Source organism: Gavialis gangeticus, unplaced genomic scaffold, assembly GCF_001723915.1.
Source record: "Gavialis gangeticus isolate Ggan-Ray unplaced genomic scaffold, GavGan_comp1, whole genome shotgun sequence".
In the NCBI taxonomy this organism is placed as follows: domain Eukaryota; kingdom Metazoa; phylum Chordata; order Crocodylia; family Gavialidae; genus Gavialis; species Gavialis gangeticus.
Window position 1 is genome coordinate 60,771,140 of NW_017729031.1, and position 10,328 is coordinate 60,781,467.

Genomic DNA, 10,328 nt, shown 5'->3' on the forward strand with positions numbered 1-10,328 from the left:
AGTTATTTCATGGTGTGGCATAGACAGTTCGTAACATGCAGACAAGTCATTGGTATTTTTGTGTGCATTCTTTTTCAGATAAGTGGGTATTGGAGACTGTTGCTAACTCAGATGATTACTTGGAGGAGCTTTTAACAGATTATTATGAAAAAGCTGCAAGCATGACTGATGTCTCTACAAGCTATCTCAGAGAAGGGTCTCATATCCGAGTGAATTTACTTAATAACAACATCCCAAAAGGTCCTTGTGTCCTTTGTGGAATGGGTCATTCTAAAAGGGAGACAGTTTATGGATGTCTCGAGTGTTCTTTCCACGGACAAAAGTATGTACGACTGCATGCTGTGCCCTGCTTTGACCTCTGGCACAGAAGGGTGAGATAAATTATCTGTGCCAGTGCCTATTGTTATAGACTTAGGTATAACTGTGCCACAAACTTTCCAAAAGTGACTTAGTAAAGCATTAAAAGTGCAAAATGTTTTAGTATACTACTTTCTGTTTTCAAGTGATGTTTTATTTTACACATACAGCTAATTATATTAATTAGTTTAGCATGTAGGGGTTTTTGTCAAAAATATCACTGCTTTTCATTTTCCTAGCACTTTCTCATTTCATCATTCATGGTAACTAACACGTGTACTTTTAAACTGAATCAGAAAATAGCAATTTTTAACTTCTTATATTTTGAAATGGACTTACAAAATTTGCTCTTTGTAAAGATATTTCCTTAACTACATCAGAGTATGATGGTAAAATGAGAAAATCTGTTAAATATTTAGTGTTGTCATAAATGTTTAATTGAAGTATCAGATTAAAAACACATTGGAGGTTAGCTCAGTTTAAGGTTTCTTTTATAAAGGAGAAGACTGAAAAGGATCATAGCTGAGGATATGGGTTTCATATCAGGATGTAATTACCATATATCTTTATTCTGACTATATTAGTTGTGACCACCAGCTAGCCCACATTTTGCATAACTTGGATAACTTGCATGTGTTTTATTCTGAGTTAGACTGGCTGTTGACTTTAATGTCTTTGATGTATACAGGTAAAAATAGCGATAATTTATATCACTAACAATATTGTATTATATCAATCCTTTTAGATTTCATGTCTGAAGGTCTGTGACCTAGAGTAGGGGTTTGGCAGCATTTTCTGTGGGGGATAGTGGAATGACTCAGCTTGGATCAGAGAAAGGCAGGCATTGGGACCCAGCTGTTCCTGCCACTTTTCTCCGCTGAGCTGTTCAGTGTGGCATGATGAAAGCCCCTTCCACCAGAATCTGTGCTGCTTGACTGCAGACAGGTACAGGCACAGCCCCTTCCATTGGAGCCCCAGGTAGCTGACTAGTGTGCAAGAGGGAGAGGTCCTGCCACCAAATGCTGCCAAAATCACAGTTCTGCAGGCCACAGGTTGCTGACTCCTGACCTAGATAGTCTAACATCACAACTTACAGTAGTTTGCATTATTGGGAGTACATACACTAGATGGCACTGCAGAATGTAATTCAGAACACTGGAACTGGCACTGCTGGCCAGAACAGCTGTCAAAAGTGTTTACGTCTCTCTTAATGTCATTATAAAGTAAGAGGGAGATTAAAATGTCTATTCCTGCTTCCCTTGAAAAAAAGGGGGGAGGGGAGACTAAATAGGTGTGGTAGGCTTTCTGTTTCTTGCTAGCCCTACCAGTTCTGGTTGAAGTTTTAAACTTCATATTTTACCTAAAGCAGTGTTTTTCAAACTTTTTTTCACTTGTTGATCCCTAAAAATTTTTGAATGGACGTGCAGACCTCTTTGAGTTTCTAAATGTGGGTATTCACATACTTTCGATTGAACATAATCCTCTTTTACAGACCCTTTAACCATAGCCTGCAGACCTCTTGGGGTCCACAGACCACAGGTTGAAAACCACTGATCTAAAGATTACACATTCAAATAAGCAGCAATGTTTTTTTCTTTATAAATGAAAGGAAAAAATATTTGTTTTGCTGATGCTGAAAAGTAAGTTAGAATATTTCGATTTATGACTCACATAGCAATCATAACTGTTACTACACTACACTTTTCCAGTGTAAGAGAAGCCAGAATCAGGTTTATGGAGTTAATTATGTTTATATTAAATAACATAATACTCCCACTTCCTCTGTATTGCACAACAAATTAGAAAAGTAGATGTCTGTTTTGAGGTACTTGCAATTTAATATATTTTAAAAAGTGTAAAGAATGCTCCATTCATTTTGTTAAAAATTGAATTTTCACTTGCTGTTAACAGTCTACTTTAAATACGTGCAATTATGTTTACATTGTAGAAGTTATTGTAACTTATTTTAAAAAATCTTTGTGCATTCATAGAATTCTAGTCATAGTGTCAATTTTAATGTTTTGCTCTTGAGGGTTTTCTTCTGGAAGCATTAACATGATTATGACAAGCACACTTCATCTCACAATCTGTAATTCTATCACTGGCCTGTTAAATCTATCATGATTTTTTTTTGTCTATTGTCTTTGGGGAACCTGGGCTAGAAGCCTGCAGGGCACCATGTTTAAACAGCCATGGTAGGTCACATCTTAGCCTATCAGAACTTAACTTCCCAGGCATACATTATTCAATTCCTTAGAGGTATAACATGAAATGTCTGCGTTGCAAGTTGTAGTGGTGGCTGCCACCATTCTACAGCCCCTCAAAATCAGCATCCAGGGCTGTATTACTGTAATTGCCTTGGCCAGCAGTACGTTTTAACTAGAGCCAAAATAAACTCATCATTCTAAGTAAGTTTTCATGGGCTTTCTCCAACTCCTTAGAAGTTTGAGGGGGATAGGAAAGTATTTCCACTGCAGCTAAATTACAAACCCATCTTTCCTGTGAGTAGACTACCATCAAATCCTCTCTGTATCTGATACAAAGGGAATAATGGGTTTGATCAGCACCCTGCTCAGTTTGAGTGAGAACTGGTACTGTAGATCAGAGGCTAATTTTAGCTAAGTAATGTCTAGAATAATCATAATGTTTTATACCTGAATTAAGGATTGTGCAACACAGACTATGACATTTTCCAATTTTATTTCTTTTGTAAATGCATCACATTCTTTTACTAAAGTGTTAACGGCAAGGTTTTAAAAATCTTCTTAAGAGCTATTAGAAAATTACCACAACAAAAATTTTAAAAAAAAGTGACAAAAAGAATGTTCATTGTAAAAATTCCTTGAATTTAGTGTGCAGAAAGCAGCCAAGAGATTTTATAAATAATTTACTATAGTTCATCATGTTGGTAGACATTGTATTCCTTGGCAGATATGAAGCCATCTCCATCATGGTCATTCTTCTTGAATATATCAGTTAAAATAATATCATGATCTGAAGGATCACGCTTTTTACCATCTCTGGCAAATTCCCGTTTTAAATATTGGCTTATCTGAAAAAAATGAAAACATATCAAACTGAGATGATTTTTGAGTCCACCTTGATAAAACGTGTACAGGCATTCACACCACAAATGTAATTTTACGTTTGAGCTAGAAGCTCTCACACTTGAAGCTATAGAAAATTACGCCGAAAGTACAAAATATTAGGCAATCTTATAAAAAATGCATTAAAATGTCTACCTCCTCACATACCCTCCTCTTTATTAAAATGGGTTAATAGTACATAATGAGTCATAAATGACAAATACCTTTAAACAATTTGGTCTGTCTGACCAGTCTATAAGGTATAAATATCTCAATCCTAAATACTACACTCTTGTTGGTAGTTCCAATACACAGATCAAGAATTGAAGAGCTGTAGCACAAATACTGAGCTCCGTGCTTCCAAAGCTATGCTGCGAGTACAACAAGCTAGCTTGCTTGAAAACAAGCCTACCCAAGCTCTGGTCACTGCAGTTTGTACCCTGGCAAATCTGGGATGCAGCTTTATATTTATCAAAGAATATGATTATGCAGCACAAGGCAGGACTGTGTAGGCATACCCAAACTGATAAGTAGATACAAGATAGTTTATATAGGGATAATGCATTTTTTTTCTATTAAAGTGGTATCTCCCAAAGTAGTTAAGGCATTTTACCTCATCTTGAGACAGTTTTTTGTCATTATCTATGTCTATTTGCTGAAAAGCTTCAACACTCCGTGGTCCTTTATGCACTGCATACAATTCAATTTCAAAGATCAATGTTGCATTTGGTGGAATCTTGGCTTGCGCTAGGAACACAAAAGAATTTTAGGATTCACAGAAATGTTAAAGATCACATTACTGGTAAATACACTTGTACCTCTATTTATCCATAGGAATAGGGTAATACTGCAGTACTCCAATTTGTTTAAAACCTGAATAAAATTCTAATAAAAATATATACTACTTCCCTCTTTAAAGGGAAGTTTTGAAACAAAATGTGTATACAGTTCATACCCATGAGCCTTCTTTTGAAGTCCTCATGCTGTTATATGTCATTCAATGATATGTCATCATTGAGAAATTAATTCTACATTCATGCCCTTCAATTTTTTTAAATTTAAAATCAATATCTAGTTTCAAAGGATTGCTATAATGGAGCAATGTTTATATATATTCTTTGTTTGACAAGGAAACAAAACAGGTTATAAAGGTTACTAAGTTCTGCAAAAAAGGTTTGCTAACTCATTGCATCTACTATTAAGCAGTATTCACATAAAAATCCAGTAAGTCAAAATATGTAACCAATTTGGAAAGTAGTTATGGAAAGATAAATGGTCAAGTATTCAGCATCCAAGTCATCAGATCACCATGTTTAAGAGAGCTATAGAATGATCTGTTCAATCCTAAAGGAGGGAAGGAAAGTGAGCTAAAACATTTCTATGTTAAAGTATCTTCTGGTATCAAAGATATAAAGAAAATAATAGTTACAATGATAGGTCATTGTATCATGCTTCTGGCCAAAAGGGGGTGAAAAAGTGATAGGCAAACAAGAAGACCAGATCATTGAGATCTAAACTTAAGGCAAAAAAACTCTTAATGGCTAACCATGCAGCATGCAGTTAATATGGAATCATACTAGCTCCTACTTATATACTTGCTCACCTAATGCTAATAATCAGAAACTTGTATCTATTTCTGAGCTTCAACACATCCTATTGAGCTGAAGAAAAAGGTAAAGCATTCTTCTTGAAGAGTAGAGGACAATTACTAATATTACAGGAATTTCTCACTCAAGTTATCTATAATAAAAGATAATGACAGGCTTTAGACTTTTTTGCGACAAGTTGTTTCAAGTGTATAAAAATCTTGAATATTTACTGCACAGACACATATGCAACATGTCAGCTGACATTTATAAATATAGGATACAAAGTTACAGATCTCTGTGCAGGTAATTAAAAGAATAATACATACCAGAGGAAAAGATACATAAAGACCTAAGAAAGCCACATGCATCTTGTCTAATTCAAAGTTAGGCAGGCATCTTCCCCGGCATGCAGGAATACGTTGAGACAGAACAAAATTGTTGTAGGGAAAAAAAAAGACTTTCTTCAAGCATTGCCTAGGAACAAATAGTTACATCTAATATTAGATTTAAGGATCTGCTTTTGTAACAGCAATTTCTCATTATGACTAGATGTGTTCATGACTTACAATGAATAAGCCAAGTTATAGTGTAACTGCACTGAGTTCAATGCTATTTCATTAAGGATACAGCTGGTTAATGGAATTTTGGCATGGGACAACATCACTGTATTTAATCAATGCACTTCATTCACAGTTGAAGTTGGATTACAAAAACATACGTTACAATACTCCATCAGTTGAAACACTTCGTGATAAACCTCCAAGTCCTTAGTCAACCTATGCATGTCTTTTAAATTACATACGTACATGTAATAAATTCAAAGTTTTCTTTTCTGCATTCAGTGGAATGATAACAACCATAATAATTATTACCCTGGCTGATGCAACTAGTTGTTAAATTAGTACCTAGACACTTTGCCAAACAAATATTAATTCCAAGTGTCTACAGAATTTCATACGGCTTTGCATACACGGAACAAGATTTTTTTAAAGGACCATTTTGGCAATGCCTAAATAACAGTAGTTAAATGTGAATGTTATATAGCAAGAAAAAAGGGTAATGACAATATTAAATATATATTGAGCTCAGAATAAGGCAGTCTCTGGTACCCTCACAAACAGATAACTGAAATCCAAAACTTTCTATAAAGCAACAGTTTTAAGAAACTCATCTTTTAAAAAAAATAATTCATATTATAATCTAAATTGTAAGGAATTGTTATCTATGTTATGTAAATTTGTAACAGTGATTCCACACAGGGGGCACACACCCTCTCTCTCTCACATGCAGTTGCTGTCTAGAGGCAAGGGAGAGTAGCTGTATATACCCTTTTGTGGTGGAGGCAGAAGACAGGATTAAGAAAATCCTACTCAAGGATGAAAAATTAGCAAAGGCCAGCCAGGAGACCATGGAAGGCCCTGCTGCCAATTGTAGTGCTCCTATCACAAAAGTTCAGGGCTAGCACAGGAAAGGCATTAGCATGAATTCATTCTTATACATTCAATTCTGTATATCTTTACCCACGTGGGAAGGCCTCATGCACGTGAGCAATTCACTTAATTTAGTTTGTGGTATATGTACAGATTACTCATGCTGCATAAAAGTTTGCATGATCAGACCTTGTAGTTTTAGCCAGAACATAAAGTGGAAAGACTGGGGACATGTGCAGAGGAATGCGCACATGCATTTCCCTGGAGAGAAATAGCAGCAGCACAACTATGCCCCTGCATGTGTGCTCTGGTGCATGGCAAATTGCCCTGGACGGGGTAGGGGAGGATGTGGGGCCTGCACCTGGGGCTTCAGTGGCAATGATGCTGGCATGCAGAGCCTGGCTGGCAGCCAAAGTGTAGCTCTGGCTGGCCAGGCTCTAGTTTTGGGCAGCACATGCTGCACCCACAGGCACCACCCCTTTTTTTTTCAGATGCCAGGATTTAATTTTGGCTCAATGCTAAATGTAGCATGGAGAACTGTTTCAGGTGTGATGCATGCATTTTGTAGTGCCTCAAAAGATTTTGGGATGCCACAAAATCTCAAACTCACACTGCATGTGTGTGCTTGTCTGAACATGTCCTGAATGGCCGGTCTTAAAATTAATGGCAACATTTGCTTTCTTTGATATTTGTAGATAGGTAGCAATAAGGCAGAAAGAATAAAATCATATATTTTAAAAATTAAGGATTTTGTTTTTTTTACCATATCCTTGCTCTCCATATGCTAATGATGGTGGAATTGTCACTTTCCGCTTTTCTCCAGGACACATATTCATCATACCAATATCTAATCCTTTTATTACTTGTCCAACACCAAGAACAAACCATTTTGGATGGCCTTCATTTTGTGTCCGACTAAATAAGAGAGAAAAAACCCAAAACCCAAAAACTTTTAATAAATATACAGTAAAAAAGGAACAATATTCAAATACTTAATGAAAAATATTAGTATTTCAGTACAATTCCATTTTAGAAAGAAAAACTATCAATTAATTAATTTAAACATATTGAGTGTTTAATTTTTTTACAAGCTTGTAGTTACTGAATTTTAAGTATACCTTTTTATTATGACACATTAAAATGTATGTCAAAATTAAAAATTTGTAACCTCTGATAAATATCATAATATATTAAGGTACTGTGTTATTTTCTGGTATAATTTACTACAAACTAGGGATCAAATCTGAAGTTGTATATGCAAGCAAACTCCCAGATTTCACAGGACTTTGTTAATGATTAACTAAAAATTAACCGCTAAAATTGCTCCTCCATACAGAGGAGCTGTATATAGAGAACAAAAACATTCAAAGAACAAAACATTAGAAATGATCCTTTCTTGAGTTTTCTCCAATCCTACAACAGTATAGTTGTTCTGCTGCAAAATTGTGGATCACATAGGATCTGCATGATGCCTGGCCGTTCCCACAGCAGGTTGGGTCCTGAACACTGAGTCTGACCGAGGCAGACACTATGGGCCAAATCGGATTTCCCCTATAAAGTACCTTCAGAATAGCTGATGGGGATGATCTTGGAGCCTTATCACTGATGTACTTCTGGATTTAGAGCATACATGCAGGAGCAGGTGGGCAGGAAGTATTTTGGGCTATGTCGGTGGAGGAATGCTGCAAGGCAGACATGCCAATGCCAGAAGAATAAGTAGGTGCAAATATAGAACAAAGCAGGTAATAAAAGTGATTTGTTTTGGGTCTCTAAAGAAAAATCTGATGGTTAACCTATTATAGCTCAAAGAGTCTGTAAGTGAATGATTTCTGATTAAAGATGTAGCCTACTTTATTTTCTTATACATAGCATACCCCAGAAAATAATACAGACCCTAATTTTTACACAGCTTGAAGAAAAAAAAAATCTTACATTTTGGGAGAGGCAATCAATTAATCCAGTGTGTCAGGTCTCAGGTCACACACTGGGTTCGATTCTGCATGCTGGATCTGTGCACTGGGCCTGTACAAGCCACTACTGTTGTGTGGCCAGGCAGGGACTGTAGTGGGCACATGCTCCATAACCTGGGATGGAGCTGAACCCAGGACAATAGGGTAAGCAGTGGTGGGGCAGAGATGGTGGGGGCAGCAGCTATGGCTCTGACTCCAACTCCAGGTTTGGGGTCAGAGCTGTTATCTCTGCCTTACATGCAAATCCAAGACAAGTGGCTTTTTCAGCCCCCTTCTCCCTCCCCTGCCATGTTGAATGCAGGGGGGAAAAAACCTTGTCCTGGATTTGTGTAAATGTGGTAAGTTTATCCTATGCTGCTTCTACACTGGGCTCTGAGTGGCAATACCAGAAAGACTTTAAAATTCTTTAAATTCAGTTTTCTGCATTAATGTGTGTGTTGATGCATAGTAAAACCAGTTATTTATCAGCAAATACAGACCTTTGTATCGGTGGCAGATGCCTATTACGGCCTTCACCCTGGAAAAAAACAACCACCTACCTCTGGTACATTGTAAACAAAATTAGATGTATGCAGAAGATCCTGCCTACACAAGAAAACTTCAAGCAGAAGTAGCCTCCCAAAGGAATGATTTAAATACAGGAAGGCATACAACTCTTTTGTGTAACCAAGTCCTCGATCTTCATGGGCTTCTTTAGCAGAAATGCTATGCAATAGTGTTGGGTTGTTGGTTGTAGCTGTGTTGGTCTAAGGACACAAGCAGACAAGGTTCTTTGGGTAGATGTCATATCTTTTATTAGACCAAGTAAACAGTTAGAAAAAAGTTCTTTGCAAGCTTTCAGGCACTGCTGAAAATGGGTGTTTGTGCAGAGTTTGTGCCTGAAAGCTGGCAAAGAACTTTTTTCCAACTACTGAGCTGGTTTAATAAAAAATACCACATCTACCCAAAAAACCTTGCCTGCCATGCAATGGTGTTTGTGCTGGCTGGGGATGTATATTATATCTATGTACATTCATGTCTATAAGGGACCCTCTAGTTGTGCAATGAGATCTGATGCATGATCCATACCATTGTGCTTCCTGCCACGACACACATGGATGACCATGGGATTGCACACCAGATCCCATCACTCCTTGCTGCCGGTGCAAGGGGAGCCCAGGATCACCCCGCACTGCCAAGTAACCAGCTCCTGCGGCTGCAAGCCCCCAGCTGGGGTGCACCAGGTGGTGCTCTGGCTGGGAGCCCTGTCAGTTGATCTGGGCTCCCAGCTGGGGGAACACAGGGTGTGCCCCCACGATTGTCAGCCCCATAAACTGACAGGGCTCCCAGGTGCAAGATGGCTGGGAGCCCCCTCCCCTACTGACAGCATGCACGTGGCCACAGGTTCAATTAGTGGTGTGACAGGAACCAGCAGCTAAATTATTCCACATTTTTTGTGGAACAACTTTGCAGCTCACCCCTCATTTTCCTTTCATGGCTTCAACGCGTGCCAGGGTTACGACTTCAGTACTGAATCAACCGCCCCACCCGTGCCGGGCGTGTGGCAGAGGCCCGAGGGAGGCAGCAGCGGGACATAACCCGGGGCGGGCCGGTGTATACCGTGGGCACGAGGTCCCGAGGCCTGCCCCGGCCGGAGGCGAGCCGCCAGGGCCGCCCGCCCGCGCTCACCTGCAGTAGAAGCGGGCCCCGCCGCGGGCCAGGTACCCGTCGTAGTGCGCGTTGAGCATGTCACCCCTCCTGCTGCGCGGGCTGCAGTCGGCGGGGACGTGCAGGACCTCGATCTTCACCTCCTCCCGCCCCACAGCCGGCTCCGGCGTCTGCCCCAGCGCGCGGGCCGTCAGGAGCCCGAGCGCCTGCAGCGCCAGCGCCAGCACTAGAGCCATGTCCCCGCCGTGC

General features: G+C 39.1%; 2 protein-coding genes across 2 annotated transcripts in view; one reads left to right on the forward strand and one right to left on the reverse strand.

Moving 5' to 3' along the window:
- DFNB59 (deafness, autosomal recessive 59) overlaps positions 1-1,622 on the forward strand; it is an 18,003-nt gene extending 16,381 nt beyond the window's left edge. The window contains exon 6 of the mRNA XM_019523024.1: positions 79-1,622. Coding sequence (XP_019378569.1) covers positions 79-380 — 302 coding nt within the window. The 3' untranslated portion in view covers positions 381-1,622. The remainder of the gene's footprint in view (positions 1-78) is intronic.
- A 1,416-nt stretch (positions 1,623-3,038) lies between these two features.
- FKBP7 (FK506 binding protein 7) lies at positions 3,039-10,322 on the reverse strand. The gene is made up of 4 exons (XM_019523025.1): positions 10,101-10,322; positions 7,226-7,377; positions 4,057-4,190; positions 3,039-3,409 (listed from the first exon to the last, which is right to left on the reverse strand). Exons 1-4 carry the CDS (start codon positions 10,313-10,315, stop codon positions 3,248-3,250), a joined length of 663 nt encoding a protein of 220 aa, XP_019378570.1. The 5' UTR covers positions 10,316-10,322; the 3' UTR covers positions 3,039-3,247.
- Positions 10,323-10,328: the final 6 nt, after the last annotated feature.

Coding starts and splice junctions, on each gene's coding strand:
- FKBP7 (XM_019523025.1), bottom strand. CDS start 10,315: ATGGCTCTAGTGCTGGCGCTGGCGCTGCAGGCGCTCGGGCTCCTGACG. Junction 7,378..10,100: donor GGGGCCCGCTTCTACTGCAG/GTGAGCGCGGGC, acceptor TCTCTTATTTAG/TCGGACACAAAATGAAGGCC. Junction 3,410..4,056: donor AAAAACTGTCTCAAGATGAG/GTAAAATGCCTT, acceptor CATTTTTTTCAG/ATAAGCCAATATTTAAAACG.